The sequence below is a fragment of the Labrus bergylta genome, chromosome 18 (genome assembly GCF_963930695.1).
Source record: "Labrus bergylta chromosome 18, fLabBer1.1, whole genome shotgun sequence".
Taxonomy (NCBI): domain Eukaryota; kingdom Metazoa; phylum Chordata; class Actinopteri; order Labriformes; family Labridae; genus Labrus; species Labrus bergylta.
Window position 1 is genome coordinate 23398807 of NC_089212.1, and position 22878 is coordinate 23421684.

A 22878-nucleotide genomic window follows, 5' to 3' on the forward strand; every position below is an offset into this window, starting at 1 on the left:
GTGGTTACACCATGTTGACAATTTGGTACTTGACTGGGTGACACGATTTCCAGTTTTAACAGTTCTATTGTAAGATTATGCCAGGCTAGTTCATAGGGTGTTATATGAAAATTTAACCTTTTTAAAGCAAGTTTAATTCTTTGGTACAAAGTTTCAACGGTTACACCACTTAGACATTTTTGCCTAAATACCCCAAATATTCTCTAAAAATGTATAATAAATATAAATTTTAGACTAGGTCCTCAAAACAAAGGATGAAAGCATGTCATCTGTGCATTTATTTTTAGATTTTAAGCCTTTAAAAGTTCACTAAACCTTATGGACACAAAAAAATGAGCGTCACGTCATTGACCTATCTCTCAATAGCACCCTGGGACTGGGGATGATAAGCTGATGACATGATCTGCTTAATGCCTAGCTCATGCATCACTTCCTGGAAAACACCGGAAGTAAAGTTGGACCCACGATCATGTTGAACTTCTCGTGGTAAACCAACCCTAGAAAAGAAATGCAAAAGAGCCTCAACTATGACCTTGGTCTTAATAGATCTTAATGGAACAGCTTCAGGAAACCTGGTGGAAGCATCCATAATAGTGAAGAGATATTCATTTCCTTTCTTAGTTTTTGGTAGAGGCCCTCCACAATCAATCACTACTCTGGAAAAAGGTTCTTCCATGACAGCTAGAGGACAGAGAGGAGCAACCGGAATAGTTTGATTTGGCTTGCCTGTTACCTGACAAGTGTGACAACTGCGACAATACAAAACGACATCTTTATGCATCCGAGGCCAATAAAAATGCCGACTGATTTTCTCTTGTGTTTTCCCGAATTCCTAAGTGGCCAGCCATGGATACCTCATGAGCCAAACGCAGGACTTCTTTCCTAAAACTCTCAGGTAACACAATCTGTGTCATACCTGTCCACAGCTCATCTGCTGGATGGTCACGAGGGCGCCATTTCCTTAACAAAACTCCGTCTTGGATAAAGAAACCTTCAGCTACCCCCTTCAGGTCTTCAGTACTACCAGCCATTTGTTTCGGAGAAGCTATAGAGGGATCCTTTTCCTGCTCTAATACAAGGGCGTCACGAGAAAACCGAGAGCAGGGGGCTACCTCAGCTAACCTAGCGAAAAATGTGTCGGCCAAACCCCCAGAAAAGTCATCATCCTCACTGAAGCTCTCTTTTTCAACCGCACGGGACTGAGCTCGTGTCACCACACTTGCTGTAAACACCTCAGGGTGTTCTCGCTCCAGAGCCAAGGTCTCTGGGACCTCACAGGGTTGCTCACTCACAACCGGTGTCACACAAACACGAGTACCGGCCAAATCATTGCCCAACACAAAAGCCACCCCTTTTATGGGCAGGTCTGGTACCACACCTACTTCTACTGGGCCATTCACAATGTTGGACTGCAGAAATACGTTATGTAAGGGAGCACTAACAAAACCATCTCCCATGCCTTTTACTGGGGTTGATACATTCAAATAGGTTTTGGGGGAAAGACCAAGAACACTGTTGGGGTTGTATCAAGTCAACTTTGGTTATATTCTTTAATAATTATACTTAATTATGAATAATATAAATAAAATATCATTAAACTATGTTTAATCTCGTTTTGGGGCACCAACCTGTAATCAGGTAAATATAACCAAAATATCACTCAAATCAGTCTCAAATTAGTTATTTAATTACTAATATTATTAATAATGAATAACTATATTTAATAAATTGAAGGCGTGAAATCCGTACACAAAGCCTTCGCACCCAGCTTATATCACAATGCAAATACACCAGTAACCACAAACAACTGCTCTCTTAAAATTATAACAGAATTTATTTAAACAAAGCAACATCAATCCAAAATCAATGAACTTAATTAAACAAATAACTATTATAAACTAATCTAAGCAACAAACATCAAGCAAAGGCTTGTGGATGAGGTGTGAATGTAGGTGTGTGTGTGTGTGTGTGTGTGTGTGTGTGTGTGTGTGTGTGTGTGTGTGTGTGTGTGTGTGTGTGAGAGAGAGAGAGAGAGAGAGAGAGAGAGGGAAGAAGAAAGGGGGGGAGATGGCTTCGTACCCACGTGGTCGTTCACGATGGCGCAAACCTAACAAAGACCTGGGTGCGTGCACGTGTGGATGAAAGGGAGAGAGAAGGGGGGGGAAGATTACTTCGTCCCACGTGGTCGCCCTTCCGATGGCACACACCTAACAAAGGCCTAAATGTGGCCTTAAGGTCTAAAAGAGACCGAGTTCGGCCCTACACAATCTGTGTCTCTGAGGCGTCTGGATAGCCGCGAGTGTATAGATCTCTGTGCGTAATGGCGCGGTGGTGGAGTTGGTCTCCAGATGTACGTTTACACAGGAATATGTGTGTATGTGTGTGCGTAGAAGGGGAAATAAAAGAGAATAAAAGAGAAATGCGTGCCTGAAGAGGCCGGATCACAGTCCGACTCCCGCGCCACAACTCGGAGTAATTCCCTTCATTCACAGAAACAAACCAATAGCCGAATTCAGGTTAATACAGCTTACACTGGCCTTTCTGATCAGAAGAGTAATACCCGGTTATAACGCTGTTACGCTAAACACATATAGGACGCAGCGGTCCGAAACAACAAGAGTTTTAAACAGTTAAAACTCAGGACGCAGGTCCAACAAAGATAAAAATTACAGTTTCTGCTTTGATCAACAATTGTTAAAAACACTCTCTAAAGCTAATTCTGCCCAGACCTAATTAAGCCTCACTTGTGAATCGCTTTGTCCGCGATTGGTGAAAGGAAAAGAGTCCGGCGATGGAGCAGATCTTCTGTCCGTCCTGGTGCAGAGGCGTCTGATGGCGGCGAGGGTCCCTTACGGCGAGAGCGGCTTCGTTGGTTCTCCGTCGAGTGGAAAGATGTCCTTTGATGTCCTTTCGTTGCAGGACGGAATAAGACCGTTATCTTTCTGATAATCTGTTATAGTCTGACGCTCTCCGAGAAACTGAGATGCGTTCACTGGACAATCCGAGCTCGGAATTTAGAACACTGCCGGCCGCGGATTACCTGCGCGCCAAAACTTAAAACAAAGGAAGATTGTTGCAGGAAACCGGAGATCTTCTTGGGTCTCCGAGCACCGAAGGTCAGCGCGTGAAAGAGAGCGAGCAATGGAAGTCTTGGAGTTTTGTAGCCTGGCCTGCTCCATGGGGGTCTACCTCAGGTCCCCTCCAATGAGGAGAGAGAGGTTCCGGTCCCCCCTTTACTTCACACGTAGGTGTGAAGTACCGCAGGGGATTCTGGGATTAAGAGTCCTTTTAGGCCTCTTTGTGATCTCAGTGAATAACTCAAATGAGGCTTTTACAGAGGTGCAGGCCCAAGTCCATTGTTTGACTGTCCTAAGCCTGCGTGGCCCAACATCCCCCCTTTGTCCTGAAGAATGGGATTGCGGGTCGCGGTCTTTAGGGCAAATAGGGCCAACAGTCCATGTGTGAGGAGACAAATTTTCAAATAGTTAGTGAGCAAAAAGTCCATACATTTTGAGAGGCATTCGGTCTGGGCAGACACTGAGGCAAAGTCTGGGCAGACTGTCTAACTATGTCTAAAGCTAGGCATAAAACATAACCAGGCATTAGCAAAGCTTTGCTACTCAAGGTGCATTCCTTAACAAAACAAATGAAACAAACAGACAAGAGGAGGGGAGAAAGAGAAGAGTATAAGGTGTAGATTTGTGGGCTAACTCCTAGCCTGGGCAGGAGTAAGCCTGTGGGAAGGTGTTTGTGGCATGTAGGTGTGTAAATGTACATGTACATTATGTGTCTCCCTACCAATGTCAAAACACAAAACAGGGACTAGGAAACATTCATGTCGGTAGAGTGACATTGTTGTGTTTCTAGAATGGAGGCTACACCCCCACTCCTATGTGGAGTCAGAATCGGGTTCTCTGTAAGCGAGGGAGTCCTTAGGGAGCTCGTAGGAACTCCGATTATACCTACCCTTCTGTCTCAGACTACGGCCATCCGAGAGTTCCGTTCAGATCTGGTAGCGATCAGTTCTCCAGGCTGGAACCTACTCTGTGGTTGAGTCCCACCTTCACCCCCCTGGCTCTGTTCTCTATTCTGCCGGTGATATGGTCTCTTATTCTTAGCACAAGGCAACTTGTTGCCCTCACGTGACACGTGACGTAAGCGTGTCTGCCAAACCGCCTGTGCGAATCTCTTGATCTCTTTCATACTAAGCTGATGTGTACGACTATGCAGGGTGACATCTGAACGCATGCAGCCATGCAGATTGTGCATGAAGATGGACTTGAAAGTTGGGTTCTCTTCCAGACCTGGAGCCTCACGTCCCTGGAAATATGCAGATCTTAGTCGCCAGTAATAATCTTTGGGGGCCTCGTGCTTCTGGTGCAAGACACTGAAAGCACTAAGAAGGGCAGATGCAGGGTCAATGTAGGTGGAGTATTCCTGGCGCAAAGCATTGCAGAGCGCAGAGTACTGGTATCTGATCTCAGGCTGAAGGGTAGTCGTGAAGTTACGGACACTCTTGGAAGTTGTCTTCCAGATCAGCCTGAGTTTTTCTCTTGTGGATGCATCAGGTACCTCACTGAGACACAGGTTAATCTCTCTGAGGTAATCATCGATGCAGAGGTCTGAGTTATCTGGATCAAACCGCTCTACATCCTGTGCCATAGATTCAATGAGCCTTATGCGCATTCTTTGATCTCTGGGTAGAAGGGAGCCATCCCAGTCATCTGAGGTTTGGATATTCCTCAGCTGTGAATCCTGCAATGGGAACCTACAGGTAGCAGGAGGGGGCCTGGTGTTATCGCTGCCTCTGGGGGCTGAGAAGTCACCCCCCTTCCTATGTGGTGATTCAAACCTGTGAAGGTGTGAAAGGGTGTCACAGTTGTCAGAGAACTGGGGCGTTTCCCCAAGGAGCGGGGCTCCACAGTCAAAATCAGGGAAAACTAGACTTATTTCCTCAGTCCTTGGGTTATCCTGGCTGCTCGGTTCTTTACTGAGCTTTTTCAGCAGGGTTGTTTGATCTCTTAAGGGGCTTGGTCCAGGATCAGAGTCATATCCTGACGATATGTCTTGCTCCATGCTTACCTGTGCTCCCTGAATTAATTCAAACATGTCCAACACTTTCTTCACAGTTTGTAAGTGCTGACTAACAGATTTGTTTCCTTTCTGCAAGGATTGGACCTTTGGTGGGAGTGTCCCCATGAAATCACGGACACTCCTAGCCGTAGTCTTCCAGATCCGTTTCAGTTTTTCATGTGAGGACGCATGAGGCAGGTCAAGGAGACAATGGTCAACTTCTCTAAGGTAGTCGTTAATACTTGAATCTGGGCTATCTGGGTCAAAACGCTTCAGATCTTTGGCCTGAGGTTCTATCTGCCTGGTTCGCAGGCCCTGACCCGAAGGCTGGCAAGGGTCGTCCGATTCGTCTGACGAATCGTAAGCCCTGTGGTTGTCACGGTAGTAGGGTTGTAACCGTGGCGGGGTTTGTGTTCGGCTCAGACGTGGCCGTCTATCGTGGGACAGGTAGCGTTCGGTGCCCAATTGGGCCTGTGTCTCCTCCCTGTCTCTAGGGGGAGTAAAGCCTCTCCTCCTGCGGGGTGAGGGTTCTCTTCGCTCAAAGCGTATTGCAGAACGCGGGGGCCCTTCATCTTTAATCATCCAGCTCTTTACCGGGTGGTCTGAGGACGTGGGCGCTTTTGTGCCTGCGTCGACCCGGCGGTGCCTTCCCCTCTCCTCCAGATCCTGCAACATGTCTGTCTCCCTCCTCCAGGGGCTTGTTTCAGTCTCCCATCCTTCGTCTGAGGTTTCCTCAGCTGATCTGGGGGCTGCAGTACTTATCTGCCTATCCTGAAATCTGGGTACCGTGTCACTTCGTTTCTTCTGTTCGGCCAGTTTGCTGCTTTCATGCAGTGTTTTATTCTCCTCCTGCAGGGCCTTGCAATTTTCCTGCAAGGTCTTTAGTTTATCCTGCATTCTTTCGAAGTCGTCCCGCAGGATCTGTCCTTCTTCTAGTACCCGGGCTAGCTGTTCCCGGTGTATCTCATTCTGCACATTTGATTTGCGCTGATAAAGGAGGAGAATTTCACCTAGAACATCTGAAACTGTACGTGTTGGCTTCCCAGTTGGTTGATTTGCATATTCAACCAAGCCCTTTAGTTTCTCTTCACATGTGCTGAGGGTGTAGGAGTTCAGGCTGTCGAGCTGCTCTATAGGGAGGTGGATAAGATTAGCAACTATGTCTTGAAGGGGTGGATCGTCTGATCCATAGTGAGCTTTGGCCCATAGTTGATGTATGTCTTCTGCATACATTCTGTCTTTATTAGGGGTGAGCCTGGCTCTGTGGTTGACAAGATCAACTAGCTCTTCTTACTTCTTATCACTAATGCTAATTGACTAGCTATATAGGTTGACACTCTCTTCTAAGGAGAGGTTTGTCAGACCGGCAGCAGTTTCTTGCAGTGCTGCGTCGTCTGATCCAAAAGGAGTCTCAGCCCCCGACTCACCTAGGGTCTTGGTACACAAGAGCAAATCTTATCTAAGTTTCCCAACTGATCACTGCAGTCTATCCTGGAAGATAGGAGAGGGGATTCACACCTCAAGTCCTCAAAGGAAGGGAGGAACTCACACCTCTCAGACAGCTGGCTATGCAACAATGATGAGGTTACACTCTCATCTGGCCAAATGGCTCTCAAACAACAAGGAGCACCACAATCCTTTAGTAGAATACTTCAGGATCAAAATCTAGATTAATGCAACAAATCAAGTTCCTTGATAAAGTCACACTAGCTGCATCATTATGTCCAATTGTTGTATGGACCCAAAGGGGACAACAGTTATGGCTTTAACCATTAACTAACAACATACAACACAACTAAGCCACTGCTTGATGTCTGCTTTGCTTAAACCACAAAAATTTAAAGAAAATATAATTTTCTTCAGAAGGATCCTTTTTAGGATTTTAAATTTGGATTACTGTGCATTTACAGTGCAATAAAGCTGGTTTATTGAAGGCCTCACACGGGGCACCATTTGTTGGGGTTGTATCAAGTCAACTTTGGTTATATTCTTTAATAATTATTCTTAATTATTAATAATATAAATAAAATATCATTAAACTATGTTTAATCTCGTTTTGGGGCACCAACCTGTAATCAGGTAAATATAACCAAAATATCACTCAAATCAGTCTCAAATTAGTTATTTAATTACTAATATTATTAATAATGAATAACTATATTTAATAAATTGAAGGCGTGAAATCCGTACACAAAGCCTTCGCACCCAGCTTATATCACAATGCAAATACACCAGTAACCACAAACAACTGCTCTCTTAAAATTATAACAGAATTTATTTAAACAAAGCAACATCAATCCAAAATCAATGAACTTAATTAAACAAATAACTATTATAAACTAATCTAAGCAACAAACATTATCAAGCAAAGGCTTGTGGATGAGGTGTGAATGTAGGTGTGTGTGTGTGTGTGTGTGTGTGTGTGTGTGTGTGTGTGTGTGTGTGTGTGTGTGTGTGTGTGTGTGTGTGTGTGTGAGAGAGAGAGAGAGAGAGAGAGAGAGAGAGAGGGAAGAAGAAAGGGGGGGAGATGGCTTCGTACCCACGTGGTCGTTCACGATGGCGCAAACCTAACAAAGACCTGGGTGCGTGCACGTGTGGATGAAAGGGAGAGAGAAGGGGGGGGAAGATTACTTCGTCCCACGTGGTCGCCCTTCCGATGGCACACACCTAACAAAGGCCTAAATGTGGCCTTAAGGTCTAAAAGAGACCGAGTTCGGCCCTACACAATCTGTGTCTCTGAGGCGTCTGGATAGCCGCGAGTGTATAGATCTCTGTGCGTAATGGCGCGGTGGTGGAGTTGGTCTCCAGATGTACGTTTACACAGGAATATGTGTGTATGTGTGTGCGTAGAAGGGGAAATAAAAGAGAATAAAAGAGAAATGCGTGCCTGAAGAGGCCGGATCACAGTCCGACTCCCGCGCCACAACTCGGAGTAATTCCCTTCATTCACAGAAACAAACCAATAGCCGAATTCAGGTTAATACAGCTTACACTGGCCTTTCTGATCAGAAGAGTAATACCCGGTTATAACGCTGTTACGCTAAACACATATAGGACGCAGCGGTCCGAAACAACAAGAGTTTTAAACAGTTAAAACTCAGGACGCAGGTCCAACAAAGATAAAAATTACAGTTTCTGCTTTGATCAACAATTGTTAAAAACACTCTCTAAAGCTAATTCTGCCCAGACCTAATTAAGCCTCACTTGTGAATCGCTTTGTCCGCGATTGGTGAAAGGAAAAGAGTCCGGCGATGGAGCAGATCTTCTGTCCGTCCTGGTGCAGAGGCGTCTGATGGCGGCGAGGGTCCCTTACGGCGAGAGCGGCTTCGTTGGTTCTCCGTCGAGTGGAAAGATGTCCTTTGATGTCCTTTCGTTGCAGGACGGAATAAGACCGTTATCTTTCTGATAATCTGTTATAGTCTGACGCTCTCCGAGAAACTGAGATGCGTTCACTGGACAATCCGAGCTCGGAATTTAGAACACTGCCGGCCGCGGATTACCTGCGCGCCAAAACTTAAAACAAAGGAAGATTGTTGCAGGAAACCGGAGATCTTCTTGGGTCTCCGAGCACCGAAGGTCAGCGCGTGAAAGAGAGCGAGCAATGGAAGTCTTGGAGTTTTGTAGCCTGGCCTGCTCCATGGGGGTCTACCTCAGGTCCCCTCCAATGAGGAGAGAGAGGTTCCGGTCCCCCCTTTACTTCACACGTAGGTGTGAAGTACCGCAGGGGATTCTGGGATTAAGAGTCCTTTTAGGCCTCTTTGTGATCTCAGTGAATAACTCAAATGAGGCTTTTACAGAGGTGCAGGCCCAAGTCCATTGTTTGACTGTCCTAAGCCTGCGTGGCCCAACAACACCTTGCAGCAACAAGGACCGGTTTGCACCTGTGTCCCTCAAGATGTTGACAGGGACCTTTTCACCCTCAGAGGTACAAGAAACAGCACCTTTGGACACAAAACCCTCAAATCCTTCCATTATTGGGCTAAACAATAATGCTAAAGGAATGGTTTGAATCTGGGCACCAATCAACCCCACAATATTGGCTTCGCCATTTTTCTTTTTAAGACTCAGGCATTTGGACTTCAAATGGCCGGGCCTTTTGCAGTAATGACAAATAATGTAATTCCTAGATACGTGTGACTTGTCGTGCCTCTTCTATGAACCTTGTGGCTGAGCAAAGGTAGGAGCAGACTTTGTCATGACAGCCTCAACAGGTCTGTCAGAAACTCCCTGTCTACCAACTTTACCTTTCCAAGGCCCATCTCTATGTGTTAACTCATAGGAATCCGCAGCCATAGCAGCTTTCCTCAATTCACTAACTCCCAATGGAAATCAAACCTGAGTTTTTTTATACGAGATATTTCTGAACCAGCAGGAACAATAATTTTATATAAATATGTGAAAACAAAAATCAATTTACCATGTGGGGAGGGATGGATCAGATGGACGTGATAATTGGGCGTCATCACTGTGGAGAGATGGATCAGATGGACGTGATAATTGGGCGTCATCACTGTGGAGGGATGGATAAGATGGACGTGATAATTGGTCGTCATCACTGTGGAGGGATGGATAAAATGAACGTGATAATTGGTCGTCATCACTATGGAGGGATGGATAAGATGAACGTGATAATTGGTCGTCATCACTGTGGAGGGATGGATAAGATGGACGTGATAATTGGTCGTCATCACTGTGGAGGGATGGATAAAATGAACGTGATAATTGGTCGTCATCACTGTGGAGGGATGGATAAGATGAACGTGATAATTGGTCGCCATCACTGTGGAGGGATGGATAAGATGAACGTGATAATTGGTCGCCATCACTGTGGGGGGATGGAACAGATGAACTTGTCGATTGGTCGTCATCTCTGAGAAAGCTGAAAAAGAGAGAAAGATTAGATAGTTAGATATCAAACCACAACAACAGATGAAAAACTTCAAGATTAGTCCAGTCAGACTTGATCTGGTTCACTCTGAATGATTAACCCAGCTTCTCATATGGAAATCAAACCTGAGTTTTTTATGAGATATTTCTGAACCAGCAGCAACAATAATTTTATAAATAAGTGAAAACAAAAATCAATTTACCTTTCTGAAGAAAAAACATTTAAATGATGTTCATAGCTTCATCTGAAAGAGTATATACTGTATATGTTGTAAATACATTTTACTCACTGATGAGGTGGGAGACGGGCCAAAAAACGTTCTTCTCGCACTCGAAAATGTTCCCTCGGTAGCTGCGGGCGTTGCCATGCTTGATACCTGCAACAAGAGACACACTGATGATGTTTCTTTATTACAAATGAAATATGAAGAGCAAAGCAGACACTGAGCAACACATTAAACACTGTGTTGTTTCTTTATTCCATGAATGACACAAAGGATCAAAGTAGAGAGGAGGTGTTGATGTTTCAGTCAAACATTTGACTTGAAAACTCAACATCACTTCAACATCTTTTAAACAGGAGCATGGCGTTTGCTTTACATCAACCATGGGGGTTGTTTCATCTTTAAGGTCTTTGCACACTGAGTCTGTTTTTTTAAAATGTGTTTTTCAGATCTGTAATCCGATCAAAACGTTACACAGGAACCTCACACTCTGAGTCAGATGTGTTCAAACAGAAAAACAAACCTGTTGTGAAAATAATAAAGACAGATGAAAGTTTTCAGAGTGCAAACATGATCGACTCAACATGAGATTGTATTTGTTTTTTCAACATGCAGCAAAACAGACTCAGTGTGTGTGTGTACAAACATGACTGTCAGGATTCATTGATGAATACACTTACTTGATTGGGTTGTTTTTTTCAGATTTTTTTAAATCAATCTTTTTTTCTTTTGACTGATCACTGTGGAGGGATAGATCAGATGGACGTGATGATTGGGCGCCATCACTGTTGTTACGAGCTAGCACCGGCTACACATATACATACAGCAAAACTAGCCCTAACCTGAAGTGTGACAGAGAAGTCAAGAGATGACAGGTACGGAAAGGACTGATTCTCACATCAGGGTTAGGTCAGCTATACGCGGGTCTGCCGGGGCACCGACGGCCTGATCGCACCGGACGAGCCCAAGCTTTGTGTTTGAGTTCAGTTTTGTTTGTTGTAGTTGTATCACATAAGATACGGCTGGTTACTAAAACAAGTTCATGGGAGTGGGTCATCTGTTCGGTCTGACAGCTTCCAAGTTGGCGTCCATACGGGTCCTCCGTCAGCTGCCACTTCACCTGTCGTATTACGTCATTTAAAGCGACAGAGCACCGCTCTGAGCGCACCTCAGGAATGGTGCGTTCAGGACTATCTGACAAACCAGTAAACACAGCTTAAACCCATTCTCTATTCTCCCCATGAAAACCAGTCCAAAGTGATTAACAAAACAGACAGATAAGGATGAAGTAGAAGAACCTTACCGATTCCTAACATTCCTTCCCCCTTATAACAAAAACTTTTTCTTTTTTTTATGATCCAACCTTTTATTTTTTTTTATCATTTTTATATTAATGTTTTTTTTTTCCTTTTCTTAAAACTGAGACATTTGCATGATGTCTACTTTGGAGTTGAGATTGACTATTTATTTCTATCTAAAAATGTATCTTAGTAGTCGCATCACTCAACTTCTTCAAGTCTGTACACTACTATTATAACAATGTCAACACCTAAACACTTCCAAAAATAAAAAACACACTCAGGCTCTCGACAGGGTGTCGGCTATCACATTTTCTTTACCCGGTAAATGCCGGACTGTCAGGTTATATGGCTGGAGAATCAGACTCCACCGGAAAAACTCTCTGACTTGAGGTTTTGAACTTTGCAAGAAAAGTAAGTGGATTATGATCTGTCAGAAGCTCCAGATCCCCACCACTACTAGAGACATAAACCTCAAAGTGTTGAGAACAAGAGCTAGGGCCTCCTTCTCTATGGTGGAATAACGCTTTTGATGGCGATTCAGTTTCTTAGAGAAGTAGGCAACAGGCCTGTCTATTCCTGACCCATCAGTCTGCAACAGCACCGCCCCCACTCCTACATCACAAGCATCAACAGCCAGCTTGAATGGGGCTGAAAAGTCAGGAGCAACCAGTACTGGCTCACTAGCGAGGATGGCTTTAACCATCTCCAGAGCTTTTTGATAGTCTACTGACCAACTAAACTTGACCCCCTTTTTTAGCAGGTTACTAAGTGGTGTCGTCACAGCAGCAAAGTTAGGAACAAAACGACGGTAAAAGCCAGACATACCTAAGAGGCGCATCAGCTGATGTTTAGACTAAAAACTAAAAACTAAAACAAACCACATCGTCTAAATATGTCACAGTGTTTTTCAGTCCAGAGGTTATTGAGTTCATTAACCTTTGGAACGTTGCTGGCGCAACCAGACAACGATACAAACACTCAGGCGTCACAAACGCAGATACTTCCTTTGCCCGATCTGTCAAGAGCACCTGCCAATATCCTTTCAATAAGTCAAATTTTGACACGTACTGAGCGCTGCCAATCTTGTCAATACAGTCTTCCAGTCTCGGTATAGGATATGCATCAGTTTTAGTTACATTATTTACCTTTCGGTAATCAATACAAGGACGAACAGTCAAATCTGGCTTGGGAACAGGGACTAAAGGAGAACTCTACTCACTTGAACCCTGTTCAATCGCACCAATTTCTTCCATATACAGAAGCTCTGGTTTTACCTTAACCCATTTTTGTGGATTAATCCGGTACGGATGTTGCTTAATGGGAGTAGCTCCACCTGTATCCACATTTCCTGATGACCTTATAAGGACCATAAAACTTTACCCCCAACTTCTCTCCACCCATGGGCAACAACACCAAGACTTGATCTCCAAGCTTAAAGGAACGGCTCACTGCTCTCTTGTCATACTGAGCCTTCATCTTTCCCTTAGCAGCCTGAAAATTACTCCTGGCCAAGTCACAAGCTGTATGCAACCGGTCCCGAAAAGATGCTACATACTCCAACACACCCCTGGGAGCATCTGTGGGCCCTGCAGATCGCAACAACTGTTCTTTGACCATCTTCAGAGGTCCTCTTACCTGATTTCCGTAGACTAGCTCAAAAGGACTAAAACCTGTAGACTCATTCACAGAGTCTCGGACAGCAAACAATAGAAAAGTCCCAGTCACCCGAGTAACTCACACAATAGGTTTTAATCATGGACTTTATCGTCTGGTGGTATCTGGGTCAGTGACAAATAAGGGTTGTTCAGATGACCAATTCAAAAATCTTTTAAAAACACAATTTGAAAGCATGCATCAGGTTCATTAAAATGTGAGATTTGTATTCATGTTGGTTTTGTGTTTTTTAAAATGACATTTAAACCTTTTTTTTTCAAAAGGTAAGACTAAATGGACCTAAAAATGTCAAGTGGTGTAACCACTGAAAAATTAAGAATATTGAATATTTTATACATCTAGAGTATATGTAAGTGTACTCATGATTGTAATTACTTCATTTTAAAATAGCACAAGAAAATAGATTTTATTAGGATTATCCCTAAATTTATAAGTTATACCTTTTTTCAATACTGAGCGGGACACAAAGCTGAAAACACCTCTGTTTTCTAATTAATTTTTGGCAAATTATGTGAAAAATTTTTAAAAACATGTTATTTCACTGCAATAGAGGACTACTTTTATTCCACTTTAATTTTCCTGTATTTTATTATAATTTTTACAAGAAATACTGGTTACACCAATTGACGCAAACCAGTTACACCAACTGACCATGCTGCTTCTACAGTCAAAGGCCATTGTTTCTTGAAGAAATTATTGTTAGCTTCCTCCATTTAATGTTTGATCCACCTTCCAAAGTGCACAGAATACCAGTACGCTGAAGACAGTAATGTAGCACATTTGTCTTAAACACAGAATAGCATAAAACTGAAGTGAACAGATCGGCCTTTTGGATGGGTCTCATAGATCGGCAAATTCTTACTGATACCTGATCTAGCTGTCTTCGTCAGGATCGGTGCATCCTTAATTAATTCATATCTTAAGTAAATTACAACATCTGACCAAAATCTTCAGGGGGAATTCATTTCTTCAGTATTTGGAATAAACTCAAGGTACTTGTGCCCTAATCAAAGGACAACATACCCACAGGCAACACTTTACATTTCTCCTTCTTTACATCATAGCCATCACAGCACAAACAGCATTGCCACCTTCTATAGTACCAGACTTTGGCAAGCAAGCTCCAGGTAGTGACACGCTGATACTACCTACCACATGGTACCTAATAGCCGACACATCTAAAATGCAACTACTGGTGCCAATATTACAGCATATATTAGATTATACGTGTTTAAAGGTGCACTATGTAGATTTGGTGGTGAAAGTTGGAGAAGTGAAACAATTCTTTGATATATTTTGTGAACTGAATACACAAACTTTATTCAAAGTAAAAAATGGGTCCCTGGAACACTGTTTGGAGATATAAAGCTACCAGGAGAGTTACGCTTTCACTGTTGCGGGCCCACCACCATAACTTCTCCAGTAGCATTTTATCTTCAAACAGTGTTACAGGGACCAAATTTTCATTTGAGGACAGTTTGTGTTTAGAGTTATGAACATATAGCACATAATCTGTAAATTTCTCCAACTTTCACATTTCTCTACCAAAACTACATAGTGCACCTTTATAAATGTAAGTGAATGGAACACAAATATGCAATTTGAAGCTCAACATTTACAAAATGCCAGAGTATTTTGTCCTAGACCCTTCATAATAAGGTTGTGGATGGATAACCACTTTAATCAACATTAAAAAATACTGATATTTGACAAAAGTGGCCTCTAACAGAAAGGCTTGTCATAAATGTCAAATAACCGGTTACACCATTTGACATTTCCACTTCAAATCAAATTTGACAGGCATTATCATTGAGACCTATGTAAGCCCATTTCCTGGTGTGAACATTTCAAATCTAATTTTCGAAGTGAATACAAATTTTTATAATCATCATAAATTGTTAATGTTTTTCTGAGGTCATACCATTTGACATACCTGACCACGCCCTTAAAATGTTAAATTATCTCATGTTTTAAAGAGAGTTGCTAAACATGGCGTGCAGCAGTTAGGACCATCAGGGGTTCTTCTTTGTGATATCATTTCTTGTCACATGATATGATGAATATATTAACAAAATGGCTCCTTCAATGGTGGTTACACCATGTTGACAATTTGGTACTTGACTGGGTGACACGATTTCCAGTTTTAACAGTTCTATTGTAAGATTATGCCAGGCTAGTTCATAGGGTGTTACATGAAAATTTAACCTTTTTAAAGCAAGTTTAATTCTTTGGTACAAAGTTTCAACGGTTACACCACTTAGACATTTTTGCCTAAATACCCCAAATATTCTCTAAAAATGTATAATAAATATAAATTTTAGACTAGGTCCTCAAAACAAAGGATGAAAGCATGTCATCTGTGCATTTATTTTTAGATTTTAAGCCTTTAAAAGTTCACTAAACCTTATGGACACAAAAAAATGAGCGTCACGTCATTGACCTATCTCTCAATAGCACCCTGGGACTGGGGATGATAAGCTGATGACATGATCTGCTTAATGCCTAGCTCATGCATCACTTCCTGGAAAACACCGGAAGTAAAGTTGGACCCACGATCATGTTGAACTTCTCGTGGTAAACCAACCCTAGAAAAGAAATGCAAAAGAGCCTCAACTATGACCTTGGTCTTAATAGATCTTAATGGAACAGCTTCAGGAAACCTGGTGGAAGCATCCATAATAGTGAAGAGATATTCATTTCCTTTCTTAGTTTTTGGTAGAGGCCCTCCACAATCAATCACTACTCTGGAAAAAGGTTCTTCCATGACAGCTAGAGGACAGAGAGGAGCAACCGGAATAGTTTGATTTGGCTTGCCTGTTACCTGACAAGTGTGACAACTGCGACAATACAAAACGACATCTTTATGCATCCGAGGCCAATAAAAATGCCGACTGATTTTCTCTTGTGTTTTCCCGAATTCCTAAGTGGCCAGCCATGGATACCTCATGAGCCAAACGCAGGACTTCTTTCCTAAAACTCTCAGGTAACACAATCTGTGTCATACCTGTCCACAGCTCATCTGCTGGATGGTCACGAGGGCGCCATTTCCTTAACAAAACTCCGTCTTGGATAAAGAAACCTTCAGCTACCCCCTTCAGGTCTTCAGTACTACCAGCCATTTGTTTCAGAGAAGCTATAGAGGGATCCTTTTCCTGCTCTAATACAAGGGCGTCACGAGAAAACCGAGAGCAGGGGGCTACCTCAGCTAACCTAGCGAAAAATGTGTCGGCCAAACCCCCAGAAAAGTCATCATCCTCACTGAAGCTCTCTTTTTCAACCGCACGGGACTGAGCTCGTGTCACCACACTTGCTGTAAACGCCTCAGGGTGTTCTCGCTCCAGAGCCAAGGTCTCTGGGACCTCACAGGGTTGCTCACTCACAACCGGTGTCACACAAACACGAGTACCGGCCAAATCATTGCCCAACACAAAAGCCACCCCTTTTATGGGCAGGTCTGGTACCACACCTACTTCTACTGGTCCATTCACAATGTTGGACTGCAGAAATACTTTATGTAAGGGAGCACTAACAAAACCATCTCCTATGCCTTTTACTGGGGTTGATACATTCAAATAGGTTTTGGGGGAAAGACCAAGAACACCTTGCAGCAACAAGGACCGGTTTGCACCTGTGTCCCTCAAGATGTTGACAGGGACCTTTTCACCCTCAGAGGTACAAGAAACAGCACCTTTGGACACAAAACCCTCAAATCCTTCCATTATTGGGCTAAACAGCAGGTTAAAACTGCCAATGTCACCAGGAATGGTCTGAATCTGGGCACCAATCAACCCCACAATATTGGCTTCGCCATTTTTCTTTTTAAGACTCAGGCATTTGGACTTCAAATGGCCGGGCCTTTTGCAGTAATGACAAATAATGTAATTCCTAGATACGTGTGACTTGTCGTGCCTCTTCTATGAACCTTGTGGCTGAGCAAAGGTAGGAGCAGACTTTGTTATGACAGCCTCAACAGGTCTATCAGAAACTCCCTGTCTACCAACTTTACCTTTCCAAGGCCCATCTCTATGTGTTAACTCATAGGAATCCGCAGCCATAGCAGCTTTCCTCAATTCACTAACTCCCAATGGAAATCAAACCTGAGTTTTTTTATACGAGATATTTCTGAACCAGCAGGAACAATAATTTTATATAAATATGTGAAAACAAAAATCAATTTACCATGTGGGGAGGGATGGATCAGATGGACGTGATAATTGGTCGTCATCACTGTGGAGGGATGGATAAGATGGACGTGATAATTGGTCGTCATCACTGTGGAGGGATGGATAAGATGGACGTGATAATTGGTCGTCATCACTGTGGAGGGATGGATAAGATGAACGTGATAATTGGTCGTCATCACTGTGGAGGGATGCATAAGATGAACGTGATAATTGGTCGTCATCACTGTGGAGGGATGGATAAGATGAACGTGATAATTGGTCGCCATCACTGTGGAGGGATGGATAAGATGAACGTGATAATTGGTCGCCATCACTGCGGAGGGATGGATAAGATGAACTTGTCGATTGGTCGTCATCTCTGAGAAAGCTGAAAAAGAGAGAAAGACTAGATAGTTAGATATCAAACCACAACAACAGATGAAAAACTTCAAGATTAGTCCAGTCAGACTTGATCTGGTTCACTCTGAATGATTAACCCAGCTTCTCATAAGGAAATCAAACCTGAATTTTTTATATGAGATATTTCTGAACCAGCAGGAACAATAATTTTAAATATATGTGAAAACAAAAATCAATTTACCTTTCTGAAGAAAAAACATTTAAATGATGTTCATAGCTTCATCTGAAAGAATACATACTGTATATGTTGTAAATACATTTTACTCACCAATCAGGTGGGAGGTCGGCCAAAAAACGATGTTCTAGCCTTGGAAGGAGTTTCCTCAGTTTCTGCAGAAGTTTCAATGACCAACCCCTGCAACAAGAGACACACTGATGATGTTTCTTCATAACAAATGAAATATGAAGAGCAAAGCAGACACTGAGCAACACATTAAACACTGTGTTGTTTCTTTATTCCATGAATGACACAAAGGATCAAAGTAGAGAGGAGGTGTTGATGTTTCAGTCAAACATTTGACTTGAAAACTCAACATCACTTCAACATCTCTTAAACAGGAGCATGGCGTTTGCTTTACATCAACCATGGGGGTTGTTTCATCTTTAAGGTCTTTGCACACTGAGTCTGTTTTTTTAAAATGTGTTTTTCAGATCTGTAATCCGATCAAAACGTTACACAGGAACCTCACACTCTGAGTCAGATGTGTTCATTCTTCTCTTCATTCTGAAAATTGTCAGTGTGAGACAGAATGGAGTCATCGAGCCGTGAGGATGACTTTGTGATTCTTTCAGTCCTTAAAAAATAAATAAATAAAAACCTCTGGGTCCACCCACTCCTGAAAACAAGACAAGAGCCAGGAGAGTTTCCCCTGTTGATAAAAGAGCTGCAGAATGATCAGCATCACTTCAGGTGTATTTCAGGATGTCAGAGTTTGATACGCTGCTAGCTATACTGAAACTACACATTAAAGGAACACCACCAATTTACACACAGAAACTGATCCTGAACACGGATTGGAAGGATGCAAAAAAAGTTAGAAAAACAAACCTGTTGTGAAAATAATAAAGACAGATGAAAGTTTTCAGAGTGCAAACATGATCGACTCAACATGAGATTGTATTTGTTTTTTAAACATGCAGCAAAACAGACTCAGTGTGTGTGTGTGTACAAACATGACTGTCAGGATTTATTGCTGAAAACACTTACTTGATTGGGTTGTTTTTTTTAGATTTTTTTGAATAAATCTTTTTTTCTTTTGACTGATCACTGTGGAGGGATGGATCAGATGGACATGACGATTGGTCGTCATCACTGAGAAAGCTGAAAAAGAGAGAAAGATTGGATAGTTAGATATCAAACCACAACAACAGATGAAAAACTTCAAGATTAGTCCAGTCAGACTTGATCTGGTTCACTCTGAATGATTAACCCAGCTTCTCATATGGAAATCAAACCTGAGTTTTTTATGAGATATTTCTGAACCAGCAGCAACAATAATTTTATAAATAAGTGAAAACAAAAATCAATTTACCTTTCTGAAGAAAAAACATTTAAATGATGATCATAGCTTCATCTGAAAGAATACATACTGTATATTTGGAAAATACATTTTACTTACTGATCAGGTGAGATGTCAACCAAAAAACGTTCTTCTCGCACTCGAAGATGATCCCTCTGATTCTGCAGACGTTGCCATCTTCGATACCTGCAACAAGAAACACATTGATGATGTTTCTTTCTTACAAATGAAATATGAAGAGCAAAGCAGACACTTTCACATGTTCTCTCAATATCACAGTGGATTAATACTTATCTTGAGGTAGTTAACATGGAACTTTCTGCAGCCAAAATCCATGGTGCCAAAAGAAACACCATATCATCTTGGACGTTGATTTTAACTATAATTGAAGCATTATTAACTACCAATAAGTAAAAGAACTGTGTATTATTGAGAAACAAGTGAATGTTAATGTGATGAATTGCCCTTTAATACTTGGTGTTTTCTACATTTCCCAAAAGACTTAATACACCTCAATTCATAAACTGTTACCTGTGTTGACATATGTGGATTTTATTTTGAATGTGTAGAGAAATGTGTTTTGAGTGTATGCACATGTATGTGCGAATACATGCATCCATATACAGATGCAATTACATCACATATGCAATATGTAAAATAAGGTACTCAGGGGAGTGCGACTTCCTAACTAAGTTAGTTGAATTGTAGAATATTTTCCAGAACTTGTGTATATAGTTAGAGATCTTGCGGGGGAGGGGGAGGGGGGGTTTGGTCGCCACAGGAAACAGGGAGTAGGGAGGGATTGACAATCTGCAGCTATAAATAAAACTGATTATAGAAATGCAGATTAGGATTTACCTATTAATGATATGTTTGATAAATTCATAATGTTGATTCCTCAGATATGTGATATATAAATGTACATGTTGCCTGAACATGAAAATCAATAAAAAATTGATGAAAAAAAAGTTAGAAAAACAAACCTGTTGTGAAAATAATAAAGACAGATGAAAGTTTTCAGAGTGCAAACATGATCGACTCAACATGAGATTGTATTTGTTTTTTCAACATGCAGCAAAACAGACTCAGTGTGTGTGTGTACAAACATGACTGTCAGGATTTATTGTTGAAAACACTTACCTGTCTGGGTCGCATTTTTCTAATTTTTTTAAATTAATCAATCTTCCATTTAACCGATCACTGTGGAGGGATAGATCAGATGGACGTGATGATTGGGCATCATCACTGTGGAGAGATGGATCAGATGGACGTGACGATTGGTCGTCATCACTGAGAATGCTGAAAAAGAGAGAAAGATTAGATAGTTAGATATCAAACCACAACAACAGATGAAAAACTTCAAGATTAGTCCAGTCAGACTTGATCTGGTTCACTCTGAATGATTAACCCAGCTTCTCATATGGAAATCAAACCTGAGTTTTTTTGAGATATTTCTGAACCAGCAGGAACAAGAATTTTATATAAATAAGTGAAAACAAAAATCTATTTACCTTTCTGAAGAAAAAAACATTTAAATGATGATCATAGCTTCATCTGAAAGAATATATACTGTATATGTTGTAAATACATTTTACTCACTAATCAGGTGGGAGGTCGGCCAAAAAACGTTCTTCTTGGACTCGAAGATGCTCCCTCTGTTTCTGCAGACGTTGCCATGCTTGATACCTGCAACAAGAGACACACTGATGATGTTTCTTTATTACAAATGAAATATGAAGAGCAAAGCAGACACTGAGCAACACATTAAACACTGTGTTGTTTCTTTATTCCATGAATGACACAAAGGATCAAAGTAGAGAGGAGGTGTTGATGTTTCAGTCAAACATTTGACTTGAAAACTCAACATCACTTCAACATCTTTTAAACAGGAGCATGGCGTTTGCTTTACATCAACCATGGGGGTTGTTTCATCTTTAAGGTCTTTGCACACTGAGTCTGTTTTTTTAAAATGTGTTTTTCAGATCTGTAATCCGATCAAAACGTTACACAGGAACCTCGCACTCTGAGTCAGATGTGTTCATTCTTCTCTTCATTCTGAAAATTGTCAGTGTGAGACAGAATGGAGTCATCGAGCCATGAGGATGACTTTGTGATTCTTTCAGTCCTTAAAAAATAAATAAATAAAAACCTCTGGGTCCACCCACTCCTGAAAACAAGACAAGAGCCAGGAGAGTTTCCCCTGTTGATAAAAGAGCTGCAGAATGATCAGCATCACTTCAGGTGTATTTCAGGATGTCAGAGTTTGATACGCTGCTAACTATACTGAAACTACACATTAAAGGAACACCACCAATTTACACACAGAAACTGATCCTGAACACGGATTGGAAGGATGCAAAAAAAGTTAGAAAAACAAACCTGTTGTGAAAATAATAAAGACAGATGAAAGTTTTCAGAGTGCAAACATGATCGACTCAACATGAGATTGTATTTGTTTTTTCAACATGCAGCAAAACAGACTCAGTGTGTGTGTACACACATGACTGTCAGAATTTATTGTTGAAAACACTTACCTGGCTGGGTCGCATATTTCTAATTTTTTAAAATCAATAAATTTTCTATTTGACCAATCACTGTGGAGGGATGGATCAGATGGACGTGTCGATTGGTCGTCATCACTGAGAATGCTGAAAAAGAGAGAAAGATTAGATAGTTAGATATCAAACCACAACAACAGATGAAAAACTTCAAGATTAGTCCAGTCAGACTTGATCTGGTTCACTCTGAATGATTAACCCAGCTTCTCATAAGGAAATCAAACCTGAATTTTTTATATGAGATATTTCTGAACCAGCAGGAACAATAATTTTAAATATATGTGAAAACAAAAATCAATTTACCTTTCTGAAGAAAAAACATTTAAATGATGATCATAGCTTTATCTGAAAGAATACATACTGTATATGTTGTAAATACATTTTACTCACTAATCAGGTGGGAGGTCGGCCAAAACACGTTCTTCTTGGACTCGAAGACGTTCCCTCAGTAGCTGCAGGTGTTGCCATCTTCGATACCTGCAACAAGAAACACACTGATGATGTTTCTTTATTACAAATGAAATATGAAGAGCAAAGCAGACACTGAGCAACACATTAAACACTGTGTTGTTTCTTTATTCCATGAATGACACAAAGGATCAAAGTAGAGAGGAGGTGTTGATGTTTCAGTCAAACATTTGACTTGAAAACTCAACATCACTTCAACATCTTTTAAACAGGAGCATGGCGTTTGCTTTACATCAACCATGGGGGTTGTTTCATCTTTAAGGTCTTTGCACACTGAGTCTGTTTTTTTAAAATGTGTTTTTCAGATCTGTAATCCGATCAAAACGTTACACAGGAACCTCGCACTCTGAGTCAGATGTGTTCATTCTTCTCTTCATTCTGAAAATTGTCAGTGTGAGACAGAATGGAGTCATCGAGCCGTGAGGATTACTTTGTGATTCTTTCAGTCCTTAAAAAATAAATAAATAAAAACCTCTGGGTCCACCCACTCCTGAAAACAAGACAAGAGCCAGGAGAGTTTCCCCTGTTGATAAAAGAGCTGCAGAATGATCAGCATCACTTCAGGTGTATTTCAGGATGTCAGAGTTTGA

General features: G+C 41.6%; 1 protein-coding gene across 1 annotated transcript in view; it reads right to left on the minus strand.

The window, feature by feature from the left end:
• LOC109975379 (trichohyalin-like) overlaps window positions 1-22878 on the minus strand; it is a 201578-nt gene that overhangs the window by 6441 nt on the left and 172259 nt on the right. Inside the window, exons 15-24 of the mRNA XM_065966013.1 lie at window positions 22211-22297; window positions 21797-21910; window positions 20862-20948; window positions 20403-20561; window positions 19362-19448; window positions 18950-19063; window positions 18011-18097; window positions 17339-17710; window positions 10251-10337; window positions 9491-9952 (exon numbers count right to left, since the gene is read on the minus strand). Of these exons, the coding sequence (XP_065822085.1) occupies window positions 9491-9952; window positions 10251-10337; window positions 17339-17710; window positions 18011-18097; window positions 18950-19063; window positions 19362-19448; window positions 20403-20561; window positions 20862-20948; window positions 21797-21910; window positions 22211-22297 (1656 nt within the window). The remainder of the gene's footprint in view (window positions 1-9490; window positions 9953-10250; window positions 10338-17338; window positions 17711-18010; window positions 18098-18949; window positions 19064-19361; window positions 19449-20402; window positions 20562-20861; window positions 20949-21796; window positions 21911-22210; window positions 22298-22878) is intronic.